The sequence below is a fragment of the Nicotiana tomentosiformis genome, chromosome 1 (assembly GCF_000390325.3).
Source record: "Nicotiana tomentosiformis chromosome 1, ASM39032v3, whole genome shotgun sequence".
Taxonomy (NCBI): domain Eukaryota; kingdom Viridiplantae; phylum Streptophyta; class Magnoliopsida; order Solanales; family Solanaceae; genus Nicotiana; species Nicotiana tomentosiformis.
In genome coordinates, this window is record NC_090812.1 from 109901465 (window position 1) to 109929127 (window position 27663).

Here is a 27663-nt window from a genome sequence, read left to right on the forward strand (position 1 = left end):
TCGCAGATGCGAAGCAATCTCCGCTTCTGTAGAACCCTTCTCCCAGCAATCTCTGCGACCATCGCACCTGCGCAAACCAGCCGCATGTGCGGTCATAATAGAACCAACAATAGTAACATTGAGGAAAATAATCCGAAATCAATCTGAAACACGCCCTAGACCCTTGGGACATAACATAACACAGACCTACTCAAGGCCTTAACACACAGATAAAAACATCAAAACGACGAATCACACCTCAAATCGAAATCGATGAACTTTGAACTTTCAATTTCCAAAACGCGCGCTAAAACATATCAAATCATCCCATAATGAACCCAAAATTTTCACACAAGTCCCAAATGACATGACGAAGCTATTCCAATTCCTGGAACCACAATCCGAATCTGATATCCTCAAAGTCAACTTCTAGTCAAACTTATGAACTTTCCAAACCTTCAAATTTCTAATTTTTGCCAACCTGTACAGAAACCTACTAGAAACAACCAAATGCAAATCCGGGCATACACCCGTGTCCAAAATCACCATCCGGACCTAACGGAACCATCAAAACTCCGTTCCGAGGTCAAATTCACAAAAGGCCAAACTTGGTCAACTCTTTCAACTTAAAGCTTCAACTATGAAATTTATTCTTCTAAACCGATTCCGAATAACCTGAAAATCCAAAACCGACAATTCACATAAATCATAATACATTATACGAAGCTACTCATGTCCGTAAACTACCGAGCGAAGTGCAAATACTCAAAACGACCGATTGAGTCATTACATTAGATAGGCTAACACCAAACGCAACACAAAAGAAAAGAAGAAATGAGGGATCACCATTTTTTAGCCAAAAATAAAATGGAAGGAGATTTTAAGAGAAACCAGTGACAAATAAACACCTGCTTGTACTCTTGTGGTTGTGTGATGAATTGAAATCATCATCAATCGACCGCTCTTATCAAGAGTAATCGACTGATATCGATTTCAAATTCAAAAGACCAGGATTGAAGCAAAACGAGCGAGTTAAGTTTTTCTTGATTTCTCAGATTTGAAATTCGACGGGTTTGGTGGAGATTTTTGGAAAACTAATGGTAGAATAATGATAAAGGTGATGTGAGGAGTCTAGGGTGTGAATTTGGGCGTGATTGGGGTGGTGGCCGCCGGCCAGTAGAGTTTGGGATTTTTAGGGCGGCTAGGTTTAGAAGGGTTAAATAATGATGAAGAGAAATGAGGGGTTCCTAAGGGTTTGGGGAGGGGGGAGGGGGCTGTTCGGACAGCTATAAGGGGGAAAAGGGTTAGTTGTGGACCGTAGGATTAGATTGAATGGAGGGTGGGGATTGAAAGATAATAAAACGGGGCCGTTTGGTTATTTTAATGAGGGGAAATAGATTGGGTGAGTATTTGTTGTGGACTGGATGGATTTGCCCAATTTGGGCCTCTAAGGTACTTGGCCCAATACAAACAAAAGCCTTATTTTCCTTTCTTTGTTTCTTTTCTTTGATTTTAAATCCTAAACAAATTAAATAAAACCCTAAACTGAATCCTAACTTAAATCTAATTTGCGAAATTAACCTACTTACTATTTATAATATTTAAATAATTAATTAACTAAAAACTAATGAAAGGAAATTAATAATTTAAGACTAAAAGATAAAAATATAAAATGACCATGGTATTTTTTGTGTTTTTCATTTAAAATGCATTTAATTAATGTAGCTAAATCCTAAATACAATTTAAGATCTAAAATGCTATGCAATAAAGAATGGAACATTTTAATGGTATTTTTATTATTTTTAAAATATTAAATATGTATAAAAATAGAATTAAATAATTAACAAGAAATTCCAGAAAATTCATTGAAAAATTAAAACAATTAGAAAAAATCTATTTTTGTGGATTTTATAGGTGTTTTTTCATTGGGAAAAATTTACGTGCTCACAGATAGGCCCCTGTTTGTATCTACACTTTCTAAGTAAAGGGTGCAACAGTTATTGTCGAAAATACCAAGCAAAAAGAAAAAGAAAATATATAGGAGAGACGATTTAAAATTGTAAATATGTTTCACACAATTAATTAAATCCACTTCCCTTTTTGAATGAATTATCGCGAACACATAGAGTAGGTTAATGCAAGAATTTTCTGTAACGATCCGATCGGTCGTTTTGAATTCTAATATTTTGTTCCGTGATTTTAGACTTTAAGTAGTTTCATATGGTGTATTATTACTTGCGTATATGGTTGGTTTTGATCTTTGAGAGGTTCGAAGTTCATTTGAAGAGGTAATTCTAAATTTGAAAGCCTTAAGTTGGAAAAGTTGACCAATGTTTGACTCTTGAGTAAACGATCTCGGAATCAGGATTTCATGGTTTCAATTGGTTTGTATAGTGATTTTGTACTTGGGCGTATGTTTGATTTTGGATTTGAATGTTCCTAGAAGGTTTTGGCTCTATTTGTCGGAAGTTGGAAATTCGAAAAATTTGGAGAGTTCATAGGTTTGACCGGGAGTTGGACTCGGCGTTATCGGACTCTTATTGTGGTCTTGAGACTTTGTATAAGTTTATTTATTTTATTGGGACTTGGGTGCTAAGTTTGATTGTGATCCACAATGTTTAAGGATGATTTGAATGCGTTCAACAAAGTTTTGTAACGACCCGATTGGTCGTTTTGAGTTTTACCACATTGTTCGTCAGTTTGAGACCTTGAGTAGCTTCACATTATGTATTATGACTTGCGTGTATGGTTGGTTTTGATTTTTGAGAGGTTAGGAGTTGATTTGGAAGAGTAATTCTCAATTCGAAAGCTTTAAGTTGGAAGAGTTGACCAATGTTTGTTTTTCAGTCGACAACCTTTGAATCGGGATTTGATGGTTTCAATAGGTTCCTATGGTGATTTTGTACTTGTACACATGTTAGGATTTGAATTTGGATGTTCCTAGAAGATTTCGATTATATTTGTTGAAAGTTGATAATTTGAGGAATATGAGAGTTCATAAGTTTGACCAGGAGTTGACTTTGTGATTATCGGGGTCGGATTGTTATTTTGAGAATTAGAATAGGTCTGTTTTGTCATTTGGGACCGGTGTACAAATTTTGGGCGGATTGGTTAGGTTTGAATCAGACGCTTGATTCGAAGTTGGAAGTCTATGAACTTAAGAGACTGTTCTTGTTCGACGATTCTTGATTTTGCTGTTAATTTTTGTATTTTGAGCATTTAGATAAGTTTGAATAATGTATTTAGACTTGTTGGTATGATTGGACGGGACCCGGGGGTCTCAGGTGTGATCCGGGGTGGTTTTAGACCATTTTGGTTGTGTTGCATTACTGATTTCTGGTATTGTTCTAGTGTGTTTCACGTTCGCAATCAGTGTATTGCATTCGCATAGAGTATTCTGGGTTGTTGGTTATTTGTTCATCGTGTTCCCGATGCAGTTTTCATGTTCGCGTAGTATTCTGGATGATGGCTATCACGTTCACATAGGTAAGTTCACGTTCGCGAAGTGTTGGAGAAGGCTGGTCAGCAGCCTTTCGCGTTCACGCAATTGAGAGGCTTGTTGGCCTTTGTATTCGTGTTGTGGATGCCGCATTCGCGATGAAGGTTTTAGGTGCTGTGTGGTTTTGTTCTTCGCGAACGCGAACCTAGAGTCGCATTCGCATAGTGTACAGCTGGGGCAGATTACTTAAGTTTCTAATTTCGGGTCTTTGCCTATTATTTTATATATTTATCCCCAAACTTCGAGAAAATAAGATTTTGATGAGCAATTTTACTATTATCTTGGAGGTAAGCAATTCTCACTTGGATTTGATTTTATACCTTGATTACCGATGTATTTCTACACCTAAAACTTAGAATTTTGAAAGAAAATTTGAAATTTTTCTCTACACTTTAAGAGAGTGTATTTTGGGATTATGACCATCAATTTGGACCCGAATTTGAAAACTAATTATATATTTGGACTTGGTAGGTTATAGGTTCTTGAATTTTGGTAATGGCTTTAGATTTCAGGCTAGCGGACCCGGGTTGACTTTTGTAGACTTTTGGAGATTTCTTCAAAGATCAAAACTTTATGGATTGTTTGTCTTGGATTTGCGCGGTTGGAGATCTAGATCGAGGTTTTACGTGAATCGAGGTTGAAGACTAATCTGGATGAGGTAAGTAACATATATAAACTTGGATTTGAGGGTAATGTTTCATTGGCTATGTCATTTGTTAGGTGATAGGGGTGACATGTATATGAGGTGACGAGCATTTGTGCGTGCACCATAATTATTCATGACCCATGTAGTTCTTATTCTATTATATGCCTTGTTTTCTATCATGCTTCTTTGATACCATGTTTTCTCCATTTGTATGACTACATGAATTATTATTTAAGTTCGAAATCATATCTAGGCTAACTGCTTAATTATTTGAGACATGATATGGCTATTTTGCAATATTAAGCTATTTGCCTTGGCCGTAGTCATACTTTTTAGTCATGATAATTATATCCGCGTGATGTATCTATGTATCTGTGCACTTTTGATATGTTATCTCACATGTTATTGGTTTCCTTGTACGCGAATGAGTTTGAGCTGAATTTGTGGTACATTGGTATATTCCGTGTGGTAAATTGGAATATGTTTTTGTGAGATGTTGGCATATGGATATTTGAGCGGTTGATGACTGATGTGGGCCATAAAGTCGTATTGTGATATATATATTTGGATCGGGTTGCGCGCCATAATAGATTGATATTTGGATCGGGTTGCACGTTGCAATAGATTGATATTTGGATCGAGTTGAACGCTGCAAGAGTTATATTGATCATCGATTTATATTCGATCAGCGCTTGGGAAAGGACCCACCCCTCTGGAGTCTGGTATTCACAGTGAGCGCATGCACATGGTCATATATGTGCTTTGGTGAGGAGCATTTGTGCCAAATACCCGTACAATGCTGAGTGTGGTTGTGTGTAAGATGGTGAGGGGCACTTGTGCTAGGCATCATAAGTGTATTGAGTGTGAGTACACCCGATGGCTTCACTATGATGTTATTGACTTGACATTTATATTTGACATGTAGGCATAAGGATGTACTTTCCTCATGCTAGATGGTAAATGAAATATCTTACATATTGTTGAAAGTTTTGAAATTACGGGTTTCTTGATAAACTCATATTTTTAGCGATATCGCTGATAAGGTTGGGGCTTTGACTGTTATACTTTGAAAGCATGACTAATTTTCCGTATTTGTGAACGAGTTGAACATGATATCTCTTGAGTTGTTTTCTTTTGCTGTCATCATTATATCATGTGTCATTAATGATTATTGATATTGAACATTAACATTCTTCTGAGCTCGTCACTATTTTCAGCCCAAGGTTAGGTTTGTTACTTATTAAGTATGTGGAGTCGGTTGTATTCATACTATACTCTACACTTTATGTGCAAATCCAGGTATTGCTGGGCATGGTGATTGCTAGAGTCTACACCAGTTCTAGCTTGTGAAGACTACGAGGTAGCTGCTATGTTGTTCGCAGACCTTGAAGTTCTCTTTCATTTATTTCTATAATCATTGTTCTATCATTCAAATAGTTGTTTTTTGAGGATTTGACTCTGTATTTTGAGATTCTGTAGTGCTCATGTACTCGTTGACACCAGATCATGGGTTGGTTGTAGTTACATTATTGTTGCTATTTTCAAATATTTTATGATTATTCTGCTATTGAGATTATTAAGTTCTATTATTTGAGTTTAATTTTATTGTGAGATTGTTGGCTTGCCTAGCAAGCAGTGTTAGGTGCCGTCACAGCTCCGGTATGAGTTTGGGCCGTGACAAGTTGGTATTAGAGCACTAGGTTACATAGGTATCACGAGTTATGAACAAGCCTAGTAGAGTATTGCGCATCGGTACAGAGACGTCTGTACTTATCTTCGAGAGGCTATAGGGCTTTAGGAAACTTTCTCTTTTTGATTCCTTATTGTGCGACTTTGTCTCAGTTCAAAGCCTATATCTTCAGTTCCTTCTTACTCATTGTATGTGATTTTGAGTACTCGATATCGGTAGGGCACTGGTGAGCTTTGATGATGATACAGATGTGGTACATGATGACTTTCCCCGTGTTATGAGATTATACTACTATTATCGTTCTGCGGGTGAGTTGCCGTCTATTGCAACCCTAGTGTTCGTGTTGTCCACCGGTTGGGGGCCATATACATTGTATTATGATGATTCACACCTTGGTCTTGACGCAGTGTAGGATCAGACGTGTTGGGTGATTGCTTAAACTTGCAGCTGTAGAAGCCCATAAGAAAGATCACTTGGTTTATGATTCGATGTTTGACATTTGTTTCATCGTGGGCGAGGCATTTGGGCTATGGATGTTCAGACCCTGGTTAGTAAACTCTTGAGATTGAGTATTTCTAAGTTGAATAGAGCTCTCATTTGCGTTGTTGCGCAACCATTCTTGTTTGAGCGCATTAAGGATTATTGGTATGATAGTTTCTATTGGCTCATCCTCAAGGACACGATATGCAAGGTAGTGCTAAGGAGGTGGTCCTTAGTGTGGATGGTGTATTGTGACTTCCGAGTCGGATTTGCATTCTCAGTGTTGATGATTCGAAGGGGAGGATCATGTAGGAGGCTTGTGGTTGTCGTATTCTATGTGTTCAGGTGTTATAGGGAGAAATCATGGTTCGAGGAAACATAATTTTGCAAGTTTCACGGTGTTTGATTGTCAGCCGATTGAGAATAAGCTTCAGAGACCGAGTGGTTACCTTGGAAAATGGTCATAAAACAGGGCCACGACATTGTGGATTTTGTGCTAGGATTGCCATAGATTTCGGGGGTGTTTTATGCAATTTGAGTAATTATGTCCTACATGGGCATTTCTATTAGAGGTGGCTTCTTATATTTTTTAACTTCAAATTAGACGAGAAAGGTTTGCTTGAGATACTAAGGGATTTGAAAGCTGATTATCATCTTGGTGTGCAAACCGTCTTGAGTTGGGGTATGTTTAAGGGTCTTCTAGTTGTTAATTGGTGGGATGGAATAGATTTTTACAGCTTGTGGACGTTGAAAGAGTCATTGATTATGTAGCGTTGTACCATGGTAGGCCATAGAAAGATGTTGATATGAGGTCGCACAGGTGGACTATATCCTCTAAGGAAGTTAGGGGTTGCATGATTTCTTATGAAGAGTTTTACCTTCTATCCAGAGGAGTGTGTGTGCAACGAGGTGGGTTTGGATCAGTTGAGGAAGGTGACATGATTGTCACGAGGTTGAATGTTCTTTTGGATTGATAAATTAGGATGCGTTATGGTTGGTGCGACTTGGGCTTATGAGGAATTCAACTGATTAACATTATACGATCATGGAAATTAAGGAGGAGTAGTCATTACGAGTTCTTGGATTATGAGATAGTGTCTTGAAGCCAAGTGGGGGAGTCTACTAGCAAAGCTTGGGTCACCTAGTCGTTTGTTGTGTTAGATTTTGGACTCAAAGACGTTTGTGGGTTAGATATAATTCTAGGAGAATGTCTTCGAGGATGATTCAAGCAAGACATTTTTGGGAGCGTGTTGTATTCACCTTAGTGATATATAAAGATTGTGGAAGGACTCAGGTTGGATATTCTTCTGTAGAGGTGGTGTGCAAGGGAAGGATTCGCTCAGGTATCTCATTTTGGTGTGTTCGTGTGCTGCCGGGACACTAATCGTTCGACATGATTGTTTACGCATTCGAGACTAGGACGGAGTGTGTGACTCTTGAGAAGGTTCTGATGGATTCAAGAGTTAATATGCAATATCAAAGAATTTCTGAATTTGTGTGTGATTAAAGATTAGAGATTTGTGTAGGTTATGGAAGAGACTTGGAGAATTTATGTATTATTATTGGTTCTACGAAGTAGAGTTGCAGGGGTAGAAGAAAAATCTTTAGTTTTGTAGATGGCTTCTTTAGAGCAAGTGTTCCAGCTGAGGTGATATCAGATGTATCAAAGAGAATAAGTAGCTCGTGAGCCTTAGGACAACGAGATTTTCATATTGGGATCACTTGAGATGAGTTTAGATTGAGGTTCATAGTGTACTGGGAAGGAGTTGTGTTACTTTGGAAATGTGTCATGAGTAATCCGAAGAAGTTGGGTCCGTTTAGCGGTGGTTTGACTTAGCATGATAATGGAAATGACCGGTTCCTTTGGGTATTGTAAGGCTTCTCACGTGTTTGCGGTAATACTGTGGGGTTTGGCAGTTTGTGTGACTTGGGTGATACATAGAGATTCAATTTGGCCGGTTTAGTTATGTGCACATGCGCTCCAAAGAGTTTTTTATGTTGTGATCACGACTTACGGTTAATGTCTTCTTCAGGTATGGAAATTTGTTGTGTTCTGTGATTTTCTCATGAATTGAGCTTGGTGTAAGGTTTTTGGTTGATAGAATGTGTATCTTATTCATGATTCAGAGTTGATAATAAGATCCTCGTATTTTGGAAGTTTAGCTTGATAGATACGGTGAGTTGTATAGAATTGGGGTTGAAAGAACAAGGTTGCGATTCAAATTTGATAAGAAGGTCATGAGTTCTAGTCAGCATGAGAGATGTTGGATGTTTAAGAGTGTGGTAGTTGATCACATCCAATTCACACCCAATTAACGAGTATGAAACGGTCGTTGCAATTATAAAACCCAACGCGAGTCGAGGTCGAATTTACAGGGAGTTTAGATCAATACTAAGGTAAATACTTAAGAGAAGAACTTGAAATAACTAGATTTAACTTTCAAACAATAGTGGAAAATTACTGTTTAAATTGACTTCTAAGAAATTTAACTAATTAGTAAGCAACTAGTGAATGAAATGTTTTGGTGTTTATATCAAATAAGGGAAAAGCCTAGGGATGTAACCTTCACCAAGGTGTAAACCTAACAGGTAGAGTAAATCTGTCCTTGTTTGGTCAATCGGGGTGTGTCAAAGAGTGATTATGCCCAAATTGGCTTTCTCAAGAGCAAATGGGTCGCAATCTAAACAATTTATATGAGTCCAAGTGGGATTATCCCTATCTATATATCAAATCATTTAATCAGACTAGTTAAAACTTTAACTAGCTCAATTTCTTAATGGCCACGTTTTTCTAGACTAGGTTCCTCTTTCTCAAGTAAGAACTAAGTCAAATAGGCATGAATCAAGGTTGCAACCATTAATGCTAGATATAAAGTATAAACAAGGCGAAATTACAAGCACCCAATCAATAGCAAACATTAATATTAAATACCCATAGGTTTTACACACTGGGGTTGGGTCATAACCCTAGATAAAATCTAGATACTCATACTCATAAGCATGGAAAATGAAAAAGAAGAAGTAGTTGAAGACATAGAGATAGAATTAAAGAGTAAAAGTAATGGCTACCAACTTCTACAGTATAGAAGTTGTAAAAAGTGTTTCTCATCTATTTACAATGCTCTGAAATTTGCTGACAAAAATGCCCTTCGGGAGGTTCTGCAGCCGCACAACTTGGTTGCGGTCCGCACTTGCATCTAGTGCTCTTGCATTAGGAGGGATTCTGTGACCGTGCATTAACTTCTACGACTGGACCTCAACTTCTGCGACCTCACAATTTGGTTGCGGACCGCACTTCTAGGAGGCTTCAGACTTGGTCTTTTGAATCTTCTCTGATCTTTTCAAACTTGTTAGTGCGAGCAGCTTCTGCAACCGCACTACTTCTAAGAGCTTCTGAAGCTACAGTGGTTAGTCTGCAGCCATTCTATTCTTTCTGAATGCCGCACCAGCATCTGTGACCGCAGAATAAGTTTTGTGGACCACATAATTCTTTGCACTTCTCCTCTTTGTCTATTTGAGATGGGACATCTCCTTTTAGTTAGATTTCATTATGGAGCTCACATCCTCTAGCATGATTGCAATTCACACAGTTTCATTAGATTCGGAAACAAAAATCATTACTTTCAGACTAAAAACTAAAGCAAGAAGGTACTAATAATTGGTTAAAATCCACACTTATTGACTCTCCCAAACTTAAGTCCTTGCTTGTACTCAAGCAAATAGATTAGTTCCCACCTCCCCCAAGTGAAAGTTTCTTTCAAAGAGTCACTTATAAGTCAGTTATACTCCGTTTGGAGCAATAATTACCCACAATACTCATGCATTCTCAATAAGGTGACTTCAAACATATGGGACTTGCATTAACTCTAGTGTGACATTTGAGCTTCAAGAATTGGCTTTACTCATCAAGAACTCTTGTTCTTTCATATAAATCATGGTGGGCTCCAAACTCTTCCTCCCCTACCTTCCATTTTACATGCTCACTTCATGATTTAACACTCAATTTCTAGAACAATAAAGGTTTCACTATTCTCTCACAAAGGAATGCCACAAGTAGAGCTTCAAGTACCATAGGTTTTCCTCTCATGTAAATCTCCACTAATGTAAGCTTACTCGGTTCAAAATCAAGTAGGACTTCTTTTGGGTTATATTGAAGGCTTTTGGATTAGGGTAGGATACCATGTGGGGTAAGTGATTTCATCCTTCCTTAAGAACTCTACTTTTCATTTCTTAGCTCATATTTGCCAAACCCTTAGAGGCATTTTCTTTTTCTTGGGGGCTAGAGAGACTTTCCATCACTCTTTATTATTCATTTCTTTCTTTTTCTCCCTTGATGCTAATACTAGAGATACTTGCATCATTTTCATTAATCTACCTTTTTATTTTCTTTTTGCGTTTTCTTTTTGTTCTTTCTTTTCTTACTTTCTCTTTCATGGAGATCATTTCTTTTCTCTTCTTTCACTGCATTGATACCTTTTTTAGATTCCTCAACTATCCCTCAAACTTAGTTTTGAGCCACTTATTACATATGGGTGTTAAGGAAGGTTCGAGTACGAAGTGAGGATTATGATCAAACACGTAAAGGCTTGTAGCGTGGTTACAAAGAGAGAAAGGCTAAAGGCTCAAAGGGGTTGACTAGGGACAACGATCATAGGGTAGCAATAGAAAGCTCAAACGGTCCAAGGAAAGCCTACAATCAATTTTTCAAACCAAGAAAACTTAGAATTTCTCCTTGAAATACATTCTGGGCAAGTTCTAAACTATTCACTCAAGTACTTGGATTAGTAAGAAGAATTTATCTCACCTCTCATGCAACTAGACCGTAAAAGAGGAAATAGTCAAAAACCGACAATCACAGTCAAGTTAAAGATCACTATGATCCTTTCAACCGCGTAATAATTAGCAAATTCAACTCAAGAATCTCAAAGTCCCTAAACTAGAGCTATGTTTTCCAAAAACTTTATTTCAAACCATAAGCATGCAGTTAAGTATGTCGGTGCGATATGAAGCATAAATAACTCTTTTTAGAGAATGACTTAGATAGGGATTTTATTCATTACTACTTACTGATAAGTGAAGATTTTGACTACTTATTAGCGCTTTTTTGCTTTCATTTTAGTCCAAAACTGCTTAATTGTGTTCCCGTAAACTGATGAAATGTGATTAATTGCAGGAATATTGAAAGATGAACTCCCAAGATGAAATCCAACTCAAGAAGGAGTGATGTGAACTCAAGGACAAAAACAGGCACAAAAGCTCAGAAGTGCAGACTGCAGATTATCATCTGCGGCTGCAGGATGTGAAGAAACGCCCATCAGAGAAATGCAAAAAGTGCGGTCCGCATATGATATTGCGGCCGTTGCAGACCATACACTTATTGTGCGACCGTAGAAGAACAGCTACGCAGCCGCAGTCACATTTGTGCGGACCACAGTAGAGCAAGGTGCGGCCGCAGACACATTTGTGCGGACCACAGAAAGAGAGAAGTACAGTTGCAGTTCAGAATTATGTGGCCGCAGTTTTTCCAATCCTGTCAGGCTGAAGCAAAGTGAGAGAAGTAAATGGAATTGTGCGGCCGTAGAACCTCCGAAAGGGCATTTTATCCAAAAATTCAAGCCTTGTATAAATAGAAGAGTTTCACTTTTTAAGCTAAGTTTTGACATCAACTGCTACAATAGACGGTTTCTTTTACTCTTTTTAGTAGTTTTTGCTATTTTGAGCTTTTTGAATATTGATTTCATCATTTTAATTATCAATATGGGTTTAATTATCATTTCTTCTTCTATTTCTTATATCTTAAGCATGAGTAGCTAGATTTTCTCTAGGGTTGTGACCCAACCTTAGAGTGTAATCTTAATGAGTGCTTGATTTATTGCTTGTTTATGGTTGGGTATTTATTATTTAGCCTTGTTCTTGCTTTTAATTGTAGAATTAATGGTTGCAAACATTAGTTCATGCCTATTTCACTTGGTCTCTACTTGAGAAAGAGAGATTTAGTCTAGGAAAACTTGGCTAACAAGAAATTTGGTAAATAGAGAGATTGATAGTCCCAATTAAATGGTTGAACCTAGAGATAGTAAAACCTGACTTGAGTTTTGTATCAACCATTTTGTTCAATACCCATTTGGACTTGAGAATGCCAAATTGGGTAAAATCACTCTCTGACCGAGATGTATTGAGAGGGTACTCGAGTGTTGATAGCTATAATACACCCCAACCAATAAAATAATCTTTAAAGTTTATAACCCGTTAGGCAAACGCGGTCATAGCCCTAGGCCTTTTACATCATTTGAAAAACAACAACAAAAACACTTTCCTAGTTTCAATTCTTAGTTTGTAATTTTAGTGTAAATTAGACCTAGAAACAACCCAAGTTTGTGGAAGTGAAATTTGAGATATTTCAAGCTCATACACTATAATATATACCCCTAAGTCTCATTCATAGCTCCCTGTGGAAAATCGACCCCGACTCCTTATTGAGTATTACTATTGCATCAACCATTTCATAACCTTAAATAGAGGTGCGACTTGGACGAGATCAATTTTTGGCGCAATTGCCGGTGAGCTAAAAATAGATTTAGCTATATATTTGATTTTGTGTGTGAATTGACTTATTTTCCTTCCGTGTTACTGATTTGTGTGAATCAATTGTAGGTGCAACAATGGCCCTCAACAATGATCAACTCGAAAACATGCCTTTGCGGGATGTGGATGCTGAAGATGACCAAGTTGAAGAGGCCGACCGCCTCAAGACAACGTCCCAGTTCCACCGCCACCTCTACCAAGAGCGGCTCCACACTAGGTGTTGCCAAATGAAGGGTATGCAAGTACCATAGTCCTTCCCCGCATTAGGGCGAGAAACTTTCAAATCACGAAAGTAATGCTTACATTGCTAGAGCAACGAGGATTCTTCACCGGGGCTCCGAGTCAAAATGCATACAAACACTTGAAGAGGTTTGTGGATACTTGTTGGGGGAATAAACAGACAAACATCTCCGAGGATGCTTTAAGGCTGAGGCTATTTCCTTTATCTTTACGAGGGAAAGCCTTGAATTGGTTAAAGAGATTGCCAAACCATTCCATCCATACATGGGATGAGTTGGCGGAGAAATTTATCTCCAAGTTCTTTTTTCCTGAGCATACCACTCTTAGAGACAATATTCTAGCATTCAAACAAGAGCCTAATGAGTCGTTGCATAAAATATGGGAGAGGTACCGAACTATGGTCAAAGAGTGCCCCAATAATGACATGACGGAGGCTATGATTCAACAAACTTTATATCAGGGGATCAATATGACCAATCAGTGTATGGTACATCAACTTGCCAGTGGAAAGTGCATGACAACACAGTATGCAGAAGCTTGCGAGATTTTAGATGAAATGGTGGATACTTCATCGGCATCGCAAAGTAGGGAAAATATTCCTCAAGATCATCCGAACGTGATTCACCTACATAAAGAATTGCATGATCATGGGCAAGCCATTGTTGAGTTTACCACCACAATGAATCAATTAGCCAACTCTCAACTTCAATAAGTGCAAAGTCCCAAGCAAGTCAATACCATGGAGGGAGTTAGTATGATGGTGAACAAAAGAATTCCCAAGGGTCCACAAATGCAAAACCGTGTGGAGAATTATGTGCAAGAAGATAATGGGTTTGATCAAGATGAATCTTACAATGAACAAGAGGAGGAAGTGCAATACGTGACCAACTTTCAAGGGCCAAGAAAAAAATCTCAAGTCCCGAATCAACAACAATGGAAACCTTAAGGTAATAAAGGTAATTAGAGTGGTGGAAACAATCAAGAGAATTGGAATAATAACAACAATCACGGAAATTGGAGTGGTGGAAATAACCAAGGGAACTATAGTGGCAACAACCAAGGATATTGGGGAGGAAACAACCAAGGGGGATGGAACAATAATCAAGGCAATCGGGTGTCGGGTTTTCAAAGGCCCTCGATGTATTAACAAGCGATCAACCCGCCTCCTTATCCTTCCCATGGTCCAAGTTTTTCCAATAATGATATGGGACAAATCGAGAATATGTTCAAGAAATTTATGGAGAAGAATGTTGACTCCTATGCCCAACTTGCCTCTCACAATACATCTATCCGTAACTTGGAAGTCCGAATGGGTCAACTCTCTTAAGCCCTAAATACTCATCCTAAGGGGGCACTACCAAGTGACACGGTGGTGAACCCAAAAGGTGGGAACAACACCGGACATGCCATGACCGTTACTACAAGGAGTGGAAAAGGTGGGGATGCACCCACCTCAAGTCAAAGGAAACTTGTGGATGATGAGGAAATGGTTTAAGAAGATAAAACCCCGAATAATGTGGTGCAAGCAAATGATGAAGTGCGGATTGATATTGTTGATAATGTGAAAGAAGCTCAAGAGGAAGTGAACCTGTCTAGGGATCACATTATTGAAATACCGAAACTGGTAGTGCAAAAGGCTTAGGCACCAATGTCTAGGCCTCCTCCTCCATATCCTCAAAGTCTTTCCAAGCAAAATGGCGAGAAGAAATTCAAAACATTCATTGACATGATGAAGAGTCTATCAATCAATGTGCCATTGGTTGAAGCCTTGGAGCAAATGCCCGATTATGCAAAGTTAATGAAGGATTTAGTGACAACGAAGCAGTCGATAAATTTTGAAACTATAAAAATGACTCATCAAGTGAGTGCAATTGTGCATTCCATGGCTCCCAAGTTGGAGGATCCCGGTGCTTTCACGATTCCTTATACAATTGGAAGTGCCGAGTTTGCAAAAGCCCTTTGTGATCTTGGGGCAAGTATCAATTTGATGCCCTATTCGGTTTTTAAGACTTTGGAAATTGAGCAACCAAGACCCACATCTATGAGATTACAAATGGACGATCATACCATGAAGAGACCATTGGGAGTGATGGAAGATGTATTGGTTCGTGTTGATAATTTCATTCTTCCGACGGATTTTGTCATTCTTGACTGTGAGGTTGATTATGAGGTACCGATTATTCTTGGTAGACCTTTCCTTGATACGAGGAATGATCTAGTTGATTTTGAAGCCGGAGAACTTACCTTCCGGGTTGGTGATACAAAAGTGGTTTTCCATGTGTGTAAGTCCATGAGGCAATCCAATAGCAAAAATGTGTGTTCTTTCATGGACTTGGTGACCGATGTGATTGTAGATGAAACAAGTGTTGTGATGAATGTTGATGATATATTGGAGGCCGTCTTGCTCAACTTTGATGATGACGAGATGGATGGCTTCATGGAATATGTGAGCTCTTTGCAAGGAATGCGGTCGTACACTTATGAACCCCGCAAATTGTCCTTGGATATTGAAAATAGGACAACTCCTCCTACAAAACCTTTAATTGAAGAGCCTCCTATCTTGGAGTTAAAGCCATTGCCTCCACATCTTCGGTATAAATTCCTTGGCCCCTTTTCTACTTTACCGGTTACTCTTTTCTCTTGTTAGACTTTCGTGCAGGTAGACTCTATATTGCGGTGCTACAAAATAGGAAGAAGGCTATTGGATGGACATTGGCGGATATTCGGGGGATAAGCCCCATATTTTGTATGCACAATATTAACTTGGAGAAAGGTGCCAAACCATCTATTGAATATCAAAGAAGATTCAATGAAGCCATGCAAGAGGTTCTCAAAAAGGAGATCATCAAGTGGTTGGATGCCGGGATTGTCTACTCCATTTTCGATAGTTCGTAGACTTCTCCGGTTCAATATGTCCCAAAGAAAGGGGGCATGACGGTGGTCACCAATGATTAGAATGAGTTGATTTCTACAAGAACGGTGACCGGGTGGAGAGTGTGTATAGACTATCGTAAGCTCAATAAAGTCACAAGGAAGGACCATTTTCCACTTCCCTTCCTAGACCAAATGCTTAATAGATTGGCTGGCTGTGCTTTCTATTATTTACTTGATGGGTATTCCGGCGTCAACAAAATTCTTATTGCTCCGGAGGATCAAGAGAAAACTACATTTACATGTCCTTATGGTACTTTCACCTTCAAGTGGATGCCATTTGGGTTGTGCAATGCACTTGCAACTTTTCAAAGGTGTATGATGGAGATCTTCACGGACATGGTGGAGGAATACCTTGAAATCTTCATGGATGACTTTTCGGTGGTTGGGAATTATTTTGATGGTTGTCTCACAAACTTGGATAAAGTGTTGGCAAGATGTAAAAAAACAAACTTGGTGCTCAATTGGGAGAAATGTCATTTCATGGTCGAGGAAGGCATTGTACTTGGCCACAAGATCTCAAAGAATGGCATTGAAGTCGATAAGGCAAAGATTGAGGTGATTTCTAAACTTCTACCTCCAACTTCGGTGAAAGGCGTGTTGAGTTTCTTAGGCCACGCGGGATTTTACCGGTATTTCATAAAGGATTTTTCTAAAGTGGTGAACCCATTGTGCAAGCTTTTGGAGAAAAATGCTAAGTTACACTTCAACGATGATTGCATTAGAGCCTTTGAATTGCTAAAGTTGAAGTTGACTACTCCTCCCATTATCACCACTCCAAATTGGAGTGTCTCTTTTGAGCTCATGTGTGATGCAAGTGATGAAGCGGTTGGGGATGTCTTGGGGCAACACATCAATAAGATTTTTCACCCAGTCTACTATGCTAGTAAGACCATGAATAGTGCCCAAGTCAATTGCACCTTTACGGAGAAAGAGCTCATTGCCATTGTGTTTGCTATTGAGAAGTTCCGCCAGTACTTGATGGGTGCAAAAGTGATTGTCCACACGGATCATACGACACTTAGTTATCTTACGATCAAAATAGATTCTAAAGCCCGATTGATGAGATGGGTACTTTTGTTACAAGAGATTGATATAGACATCCAAGATCGAAAAGGAAGTGAAAACCAAGTGGCGGATCACTTGTCTCATTTGGAGGAGGAGGAGAGGCCGCATGATGGCCTTGAAATCAATGACTTCTTCCCCGATGAGCAACTCTTGGCTATTTCAATGAAAGAGGTGACATGGTTCGTTGATCTAGCAAATTTTCTTGTAAGTGGTATCATCCTAGATTAGTTCTCTTCAAACCAAAGGAAGAAGCTCAAACGGGACTGTCAAGACTATTATTGGGATGAACCGTACCTTATCTGAATTTTTACGGATGGAGTGATATGTGTATCGGAGGAGGAACAATGTGAAATCCTTGGAGCTTTTCATTCTTCACTGTATGGTGGCCACCATGGTGGATCAAGAACGGTGGCCAAAGTGCTAAGTTGCAGTTTCTATTGGCCCACTCTTTATAAATATGCAAGTGATATCGTCAAGCATTATGATGAATGTCAAAGAGCCGGTGGAATCTCAAAGAAAAATGAGATGCCCCTTATCACCATTTTAGAGATTGATATTTTTGATGTGTGGGGTACTAACTTCATGGGTCATTTTGTGAGTTCTTGTGGAAATACCTACATCTTGGTCGCGGTTGATTATGTGTCCAAATGGGTTGAGGTCGTTGCTTTACCCAACAATGAAGCAAAAAGTGTAGTGGCGTTTTTAAAGAAGAATATTTTTACAAGGTTTGGTACTCCACGAGCTATCATAAATGATGGGGGGTCGCATTTTTTCAACAAAGCTTTCGACACCTTACACACCAAGTATGGTGTCACTCATAAAGTCACAACTCCCTATCATCCACAAGCAAACGGTCAAGTGGAAGTCTCCAACCGGGAGATAAAGAGTATTTTGTCCAAAATAGTGAATGCTAACCGGATAGATTGGTCCAAGAAACTTGATGATGCTTTATGGGCTTATAGGACGGCTTACAAAACACCTATCAGAATGTCTCCATACCGGTTGGTGTTCGAAAAAGATTATCATCTTCCGGTGGAACTTGAGAACAAAGCCATGTGGGCTTTAAAGAAGTTGAATTTTGAGTGGGATGTCGCCACCAACTTAAGGTTGGCACATTTGAATGAGTTGTGTGAGTTCCGGTACCATGCATACACAATTTTATCCTTATACAAAGAGAAGATGAAATATCTTCATGACAAGTACATCTGGAACAAAGAGTTTAAAGATGGTGATCTTGTATTGTTGTTCAATTCACAGTTACAGATGTTTCCTGGAAAATTAAAGTCTAAATAGAGTGGCCCATTTGAGGTTGTGGGTGTGACACCCTTTGTGCATTGGACTTGAAAAATAAAAATGATGAGGTGTTTAGAGTCAATGGTCATCGGGTGAAGCATTATCTGGGAAAAGTTGGTGATGGTCACGTCGTGGCGGTAATTCATTTCAAGTGATAGTAATCTGTGTTGTGGCGCGACGTTAAATCAAGCGCTTCTTGGGAGGCAATCCATGTTTCTTTTTATTTTCCTTTTCTTCTTCTTTAGATAGGTCTTATTTTGTGCTAACTGGATTTAAAGTTGTTGCAGGAATGAGTGTGCTTTACAGGAACTATGCTCAGAAAAATTGGCTAAGTATGAAAAAATGCGGACCGCAAAATTTTGAATGCTACAGTAGAAGGCAATTGCGGTCGCACAATTCTTGTGTGGATCGCACAAATTGAGATGGAAAAATACAAACTCTCTGAAGTTTGTTTGTCAGAGAAACAGCCAAAGTGCGGCCATACAGCAAATTCTATGGTCTACACCAAAATCTGCAGCTGCACAGCTAAATCTGCGGACCGCAAATCATCAAAGGAAATTAAACCTCTAGGTAATAGAGTGGGACCGCAGATGGAATTCTGCGGCCACACTCGTCTCATTGCTCCTTAGCCAGATCCGTTGTGTATAAATAGTAATGCTAAGGCTATTGTACAAACTTTTCATTCTCTGAGCACTATAACTTTGCACACATCTGTTCAATCATCTACCACATAAATACGCATATGTGATTATTCCTTAGCATTACTTCATCACTAGTATGTTCAAATCACTCACTTCTAGGATTCTTTAATTTTCTTAGTTTAATTTATAATTTGTTAGTTATTTTAGACCATTTGTCATAAGAAGTCAATTTTATATCCATATAAGGTGTAAATTATGTTGGGTCAACTCCTAATTGCTATTTGGGGAATGGGTATCTTGATTATAATGTTTAATTGCTATTACCATGTCCAATTTGTGCATAAATCGAAACCGTTAAGGAATCTGCCCGATCTAATTTTGAAATCTGCGTCCGCACAAGAAATTGTTGACTAGGGAAGTTGGTGAGAAAAAATTATGCGGACCGCACTTAAAATTGTGCGGACAACAGAAATTTCATCACGGTCGCAGAAAAGTGTGTGCGGCCGCATGTCAGGCCAATCTCTGTCTTCAGAGAGTTGCTATTTTGAGGTACTCATAGTGTGGTCGCACTAACAATTGTGCGGACCGCACTTCAGATGTGCGACCGCAAGTTCAAATTATGTGGTCCGCACAACCCAAGCTGCGGCCACACTTGCAATTATGCGAACCGCACTTCCCCAACCTGAAAATATGTTTTGTTCTTTGAATGTCTGTTAATCTGCACTTAAACTAGAACTAACTCCTGCTGGCTATTTGTTACAAAACAATGGTTAGATCATGAGGTCGTGGTGATGCATCAAAGATGAGGGGTTAGCCTTCTAGAGGCAGAGGCAAAAGCAATTTACCAATCACCATCCAAAGGGTAATCAGTAAGAAAGCCACAATAGGCCGAGAAAGACAGCCCGAGCCCATATTTGGTTGAGGTCCGGGGGGCCTCGGGTAGATTCTGGGTGGTTAACGGACCAAATTGGGAGTTGGAAGAACTGCTGAAGCACTACTATTCTGGTGTCATCGCACCTGCACTGAGGTTGGCCGCAGGTGCGGACTCGTAGAAGCGAGCGCGTGGCCGCAGGTACGAGGCTGGCTTGGCCCAGCTGGAGGTGCAGGTGTGAAAGGAGATCCATATCTGCGCATCCGTATATGTGATATGTGACCACATAAGCAAAAAAGGGAGGCCTGAGGCAGGGTCGCAAAAGCGGAAGGTCCTCCGCAGAAGCGGGCCTGCAGGTGTGAGCCCTGGTCTGCAAAAGCGTAATTGTTGGCCTTATGTGGAATCCGCACCTGCGATGGAATTTCCGTAGGTACGACGTCACAAGTGCGACTGGATGTCCGTAGAAGCGAAATCGCTAGGCAGAAAAGGAGCAAGTTCGAGGGTTTGATCTCATTTTCATTTTGGGACTTTGAGAGCTTAGATTTAGGCAAAATTTTGAGGGATTCTTAGAGGAAATATTTGGGTAAGGATTCTACACTTGTTTTTAATTAATATCCACTAATCTATCGTTAATTTTATTATTTAATTAGAGATTTGGGTTGAGAAAATTGGGGGGAAAGTTGGAAAGTTCTTCAAACGAAATTTTGGGCTTTGATTGAGATTTTGGTATCAGATTTGAGTAATTTTGGTACGAGTGAACTTGTGGTTGAATGAGTGTTCATATTTTGTGATTTTTACTTGATTCCGAGATGTGGGCCCGAGTTGACTTTTTGGGGCGATTTTTTAATTCTTGTTAAAGTTTTGATTTCATTAATTGGACTAATTTCTTATAGTTATATTTACGGTATGTAATTACTTTTGGCTAGTTTTGGGCCAATAGGAGTCGGAAAGTCATGGAAAAGGCATTCTTACTGATTGATTGATCTTGGTTCGAGGTAAGTAGCTTGTCTAACCATGTGTGGGGTAAATCCCTTTAGGATTTGGTACTGTTGTGATACTTCTGTGATATGTGAGTGTCGTGTACGCGAGGTGACAATTACGTACACCGGCTAATTATTATAAAATACGGTTTTTACTGAGCAATAACCTATTATATCTTAATTGAGTTATACCAGCATGTATAGTTATCCTATTTAGCTTAATATCGCATGTCTACGTGTCTTAATTGCTTATTTAAAACCTATTTAGCATGTTTAGTTGATTTCCTGCTTTTTCCTTGACTTGTATTTAGTCTTAAACTATAAGATTTCTTGCTGTAATTGTTGTTGTTCATCGATTTCGAGCTGTGTGTTTATTTTTGGGACTACGAGGCGGTACCTCGGGAGATCCCCTGTCACATATTTACTTTTGGAACTACGAGGCAGTACCTCAGGAGATCCCCCTGCATATTTACTTTTGGGACTATGAGGCGGGACCTTGGGAGATCCCCTGTTGAACATTTACTTTTGGGACTACGAGACGGTACTTCGAGAGATCTCCTGCTGAGCATTTACTTTTGGGATTATAAGACGGTATCTCGGGAATACCCCCATTGTTCATCCCTATGTGTTATGCTGTTATCTTTCTGTAGTTTCTCCTCATTAAATTTCCAGTCTGTTATTACATTGCTATATTTTTCTGCCTTAAATTATTATATACCAGTAGGTCCCTAACCTGCTCTCGTCAGTACTCTACCAAGGTTAGGCTTCACACTTATTGGGTACCATTGTGATGTACTCATGCTACTCTTCTGCACATGTTTTGTGTGCCGATCTAGGTACCTTTTACCAGCCCCGTTATTAGTTGCGTACTACTCCGAAGACTTCAAGGTATATCTGTCAGCGTCCGCAGACCTCGGAGTCCCCATCTATCCCTTTCATGTTGTTCCTCCTTTATTTCTTCTAGTTACTGATATATAGAAACAGTTAGACAAATTCTTAGAGCTTGTGACTTGTGATTACCGGGTTTTGCGAATATTGTTATACTTGAGCTATTGGTTACTTGTACATACGGAGCGGCATTTTTCAGTTATATAGTTATCTGTTAAAGTTTAGTGGTTGATTCTGTTTTTATTTCAATTATTCCGCAATTGTTAGGCTTACCTAGTCGTAGAGACTATGTGCCGTCACGATATCTTACGGAGTGAAATTTGGATCGTGAAACTAGTTTCCTCTTAATTTGGGTTGACACAGATTTTAATGCAAGAAACATACCTCTAAATTGGCGACGTCATGGCTCGTAAAAATTTACATATATTTCACTTTTCAATTCATCTAGGTTACAACAAATTTATCAAAAATATATCCCAAAGATGAAGATACTCCCGCTGGTGGAGTCGATGACATGACCAAGTTATCATATTTGCATGAGCCTAGCGTCTTGCAGAATCTGGCTACAAGATATCAACTCAATGAAATCTATGTAAGTTTTGCTTCCATATTCTGTAGATTGGGTGAGAATGAATTGCTGCACCTAAGGGTAGTTCAATCATAATCTTGTATAGTAATATAACTTTATGACAAGCTTATACTGGAAGTATTCTCATCGCCATCAATCCATTCTAAAAGCTGCCCCATCTATACGATCGCCACATGATGGAAAATACAAGGGAGCCCCGCTTGGCAAACTTAGTCCTCATGTCTTTGCTATTGCTGATGCCACTTACAGGTGCTCATGTGTTCAACTTCCACTCCACAAGATTTACCCTCAAAAAGTATACAATGATAACTGAGATATCAAAATGAATCAGGCAAATGATCAATGAAGGTAAAAGCAATCCTATATTGGTCAGTGGTGAAAGTGGGGCTGGTAAGACTGAAACTACTAAAATGCTTATGCAATACCTTGCTTATTTGGATGGCCGTAAAGGCACTGAAGGGAGAACTGTCGAGCAGAAAGTTCTAGAGGTAAGCTGTATGATCTTGATGAGTTTAGCTTGTTTTAAACATTTTTACTCCTTAAACTTACGAGGGTGGGTAAGCTAATGGCACACTTCGCTTTGCAGGCTTAAGTCTTCAAGTTTTAGGGCCGAGTGTCATTTCCTTAGAAGCCTTCTTTACTGGTTTTCTCATTCTTTTAGCTCTTTGTTTCAAATCCAGTACTTGAAGCATTTGGCAATGCCAAGACAGTTAGAAATAACAATTCAAGGTGAGATATTGTTTTTTGCTCATGCTTCCAATCAAGAAGTGACTCATTTAGTTGCTTTGGCATATGTTTTTTTCTTCTGAATGCTCATTACATATGTTGTTACAGTCGTTTTGGTAAATTTTGGAGATTCAGTTTGACAAAAGTGGAAGAATATCTGGTGCAACTATTAGAACTTACCTTCTTGAAAGATCTCGTGTTTGCCAAGTTTCAGATCCTGAACGCAACTATCATTATTTCTACCTTCTATGTGCAGCACCCCAGGAGGTAAATCGGATTTCATAGCTTCTCTCTTTGTTAATATCTTTCATCTCTTGGTGTAAATTTATTTGGTAGTCATTTCCTTTATATATGAGAACACTACTTTGTTATGGAATTTCATTTTCCAGTATTTGGATTGACCAAAATTATTTTACAACAGGCGTATGCAAAGTAATCGCACAAGTTTTGCTTTCATATAAGCTGCATTTCTATTAAGAACTCTCATCTTTGTTACAAAGATTCTGTGACTTATTTATTTAAATGTGAAGGGAGGCAAAGACTTTAATCCCCCGGATATGGCAACTATCTTATTTGAGACTCGTAAGAAGGACGACAATCTTGTCGAAACGGAAACCAATGAGAAATATGTAGTTTATTGATAAATTTTATTTTACATTATTTTACTTTTTGTGTTATATTATTTTAAATTGTCTTATAATTTATAGGCTAAAATTCAAGAATTGGTACAATCTGAATCATCTCTTGTAAATATTGAGGTTGTAAAAAGGTGCGTCGGACCTCAACACAAGTCATGTAGTTGGATTTGGTGGTGGGATTACTGCTAAGGAGTTAAAAGATGGTAACTCCTCGAAAGCTGCATTGTTGGAGAAGCTGAATGCTACTGAAAAAGAAAATGAATCGCTAAAAGGACACATGGAAGGGCTAAAGAATAAATGTGAAGATCTAGAGAGCAAATATGCACAACTTGCAAGTGCAGTGTTTAATCTTGCTTCATTATCATCTTCAAGTAAACAATAGATTGAAGCATTTAACTGGTTAGTAGATTGAAAATCCTATTTACTCTGTGATGAATGTGTTGCAATGCTCATGTGAATTTTTTTCATAACATTAAAGTTTATTAATTTAAACAAAAATATAGTGATCGAGACAAGTGAATTTATAAGTAAGAATCAAGTTGCATACCTATTATCACCTAGAGTTGTCATAATCTAGCTCAATGAACAAATAACTCACGAAGTAATAGACCTCAAAGCAGAACTAAAAGATGAGTTGCAAAGGAAAGCTTGGTATATGAACAAGTAAACACTGGTTCTTCATTGAGGTTTGATTTAAAGTCATAATCGACTCTTTCTCAAAAGTTTCTCTATGATTTTTGTATATCAATCCCTTGTCCCTGTAATGTATAGAATTGCATGAAACTCTATATAAGGTTTTTTTCACAGAAAATGAGATTGTGTGATTTTTGTATATCAATCACTTGTCCCTGTTATGTGTAGAATTGCATAAAATTCTATCACCAATCTTCAAATCATTGTCCGCGGACATAAAAAATGTAATGTGTCATTTTTCTGCTAAAAAAAGAAACAAGAAAAAAGAAAAATGACACCCTAATAGATGTTTTTACGCTACAACTTCTTTTAAAAAAATGGTACTAAATGGCATACAAATAGTTTTGGGTTAACATTGTTTTGGACTCCACTCAGGTATTGCGAAGAGCTTATAATTATCAAAAGTGTATTTTCTCTCATATATTTAATTGGAAAGTTGATCTGTTATACTGTATGCTTCTCACTACTAGAAATTCGCTAAAATTCGACCAAAAATACCGACCAACGTTGGTCGGTTATGGCAAATTACCGACCAAAATGCGACCATTACGGTATGGACGGTGTTTTGATAGTCGAAATGGCTTACCGACCAAAGTTGGTCGGAAATTACCGACCAACTTTGGTCGGTATATTAAAATGACCATCTGACAAGTTTAATTACTTACCGACCAACTTTGGTCGGAAACATATTTTATTAATTTAATTTTACCGACCAAAGTTGGTCGGTTTAACTAAATTATTTTTTTTTATTAATTATTAAAATTTAAAAAAACCGACCAACTTTGGTCGGTAATTGAAAATATATATTTTTTAAAACTAATTAAAATTAAACATTACCGACCAACTATGGTCGGTAAATTCAACAATGCAAGCAAAATACCGACCAAAGTTGGACGGTAGTGTTGAATTCTGGGAATTCAATGTTCATTAACCGACCAACTTTGGTCGCTATTTTGGAATAATTTTTTTTTTTTTTATTAAAAACCGACCAACGTTGGTTGGTTTTTCTGGGATTAATTTTGGCATAAAATGCCTGTTTTGGCAGCTAAACCACCTGCCAGCATACCAATACAACAACACAACAACAACAACAACAACAACAAAAACACAACAACAACAACCAAAACATTCAATAAATACTTTAAAACTAACAAATTAAAGTTCAATTGAACATAAAAATCCAAAACCAAGTTAAAACTAATTACAACTAGTTCAAAACTGGTTCTATTTATCTAGTTCAAAGTATATAAAAGTCAAGGGGTGTTTTGTACAACATCATCATCACCGTCTGATGAACTTTTATCTACAAGACGATATAGAGAACGGTCTTGTGGAGGACGGGAAGCACGATCACGGGGAGGACGGGAGGAACGATCACGAGCAGGGCGGGAGGAACGATCACGTGGAGGTCGACCCTCTGGAGATGACTCACGAGATCGGGGCAACGGAAAAGCTCCACTAGATAGGAGAGTTCTGATCTGAGCTTGCATGCCAAGGAATTGAGCATCTCTAAGCCTTTCTCTTTCCTTGGCCGCTTCTAGCTCTGATGTGAGCTTTGTCACTGTCTCCCGCATAGTGGAGAGGCTCTCCCTAAAATAATTATTAAAATTTAAAAAATTGGATCCAGATTACCGACCAACGTTGGTCGGTAATCCAAAATTTTCTTGTCTGACTAGCTATTGACCAATTTACCGACCAACGTTGGTCGGTATTTTGTTTAAAAAAAATATAAATATTTTTTTTTCCCAGTTTGCGTCCAATCAGGACGGTTTTTGGTCATATTTTTTAACCGACCACCGTTGGTCGAAAATAGTTGGTCGATTTTTAGCAGATTTTTAGTAGTGTCTATACATTTGACGTGTGCTAGAAGTTGCATACAGATATGTGCTATATTCCATTAATATTATACTCTGTGATGAAATTGTTGCTCATGTGAATTTTGTTCATGACATTAAGGTTTATGAATTTAAATAAAAATATAGTCATCGAGACAAGTGAATTTATAAGCAAGAATGAATTTTCATACCCAATATCCACTACAGTTGTCATAATTTGGCTCAATGAACAGAGAACTGATGAAATAATGGACCTCAAAGTAGAACCAAAAGGTGAGTTGTAAAGGGAAGTTTGGTATATGAACAAGTAATCACCGGTTCTTCATTGAGACTTGATTTAAAGTTATTATCGACTCTTTCCGAAAACTTTCTATATGCTTTTTGTATAACAATCGCTTGTCCCCATTATGTGTAGAATTGCATGAAGCTCCATATTGGATTTGCTTCCCAGGATATGACATTTCGTTGTGTAGGTTTTAGTATGACTAGGATTGTGTGATTTGGAACTATCATCAGTCTTCTTATCGTTGTTCGCAAACATAGGAAATATAATGCGTCGTTTTTCTGCTATAGTATTGCCTATTGTTATGTCATATGATGATTGTATTATTTCACTATGGCGATTAGTGTAGCCTTTAATGAATCTGATCTTTTTCTTTAATTGTTTATTCTTTGTTAGTAAACTTGCATAAACTTATTATTTTAACAGATTAAAAACTTGAAGTCCGAAGAACCTATTCTTGAAGAAAGTGCATAACAAGTTGAAGAACAAGAGAATTTTGTTATGTTAGGGATGCTATGAAGGTATTGTCTTATGTACATATGCGCACTTTTATTTTTTCTCTTTTTAGGAATTGTTAAAAATGATGTTATACTATTTGGATTGCTTTCTAGTAAAGTGATGCTTAGTTCTTTGTATTAACAAATATCAATTATTTGGTTTATTTTCAAATATTTCTGGTGTGTGTATGAAACCATATAAAATAAGTATTACTATTAGTGAAATATAAATTTTTGTAATTGTATTTATTAAAATTTCACATTGGCAAAGGAAATGTGATCATCGTAACTCTTTAACAACAGGTTTCTCAAAAAGATTATTAGGCATTAATGAAGGGAAATTTGGCTGTTACATATAATTATACAATTAACGAAGGGACTTTTGGTCGCTAAAAGCACTTGTAAGGACTAAATTAGTTGTTGTAATTAAAGACTTTTAACGACTGGTGATAAATTAACGAGGAAAAAATCATGTCGCTATAAATGATATATAACGACCGGAAATTATATCGTCACTAAAGGGTCTTTAACGACCGGATTGAAAATCGGTCGTTAACTTTTAACTTTGGGGATTTTAACGAACGGTGACGACCGGATTTTTCTAGGCCGT

At 38.1% G+C, this 27663-nt stretch overlaps 1 protein-coding gene and 1 long non-coding RNA gene across 2 annotated transcripts; both read left to right on the forward strand.

The window, feature by feature from the left end:
* The first annotated feature begins 14768 nt into the window (after nucleotides 1-14768).
* Nucleotides 14769-23748, forward strand: LOC104097696 (uncharacterized). Its single transcript, XM_070199311.1, has 13 exons — nucleotides 14769-14981; nucleotides 15129-15402; nucleotides 15780-15972; nucleotides 16366-16552; nucleotides 16730-17323; nucleotides 17456-17844; nucleotides 18082-18355; nucleotides 22241-22384; nucleotides 22500-22630; nucleotides 22713-22869; nucleotides 23043-23110; nucleotides 23216-23267; nucleotides 23638-23748. The coding sequence occupies exons 1-13, from the start codon at nucleotides 14769-14771 to the stop codon at nucleotides 23746-23748; spliced, it is 2787 nt and encodes a 928-aa protein (XP_070055412.1).
* A 154-nt stretch (nucleotides 23749-23902) lies between these two features.
* Nucleotides 23903-27239, forward strand: LOC138892078 (uncharacterized). The gene is made up of 2 exons (XR_011408194.1): nucleotides 23903-24144; nucleotides 26983-27239. It is a non-coding gene; the product is annotated as an uncharacterized lncRNA (long non-coding RNA).
* The last annotated feature ends 424 nt before the right edge of the window (nucleotides 27240-27663 follow it).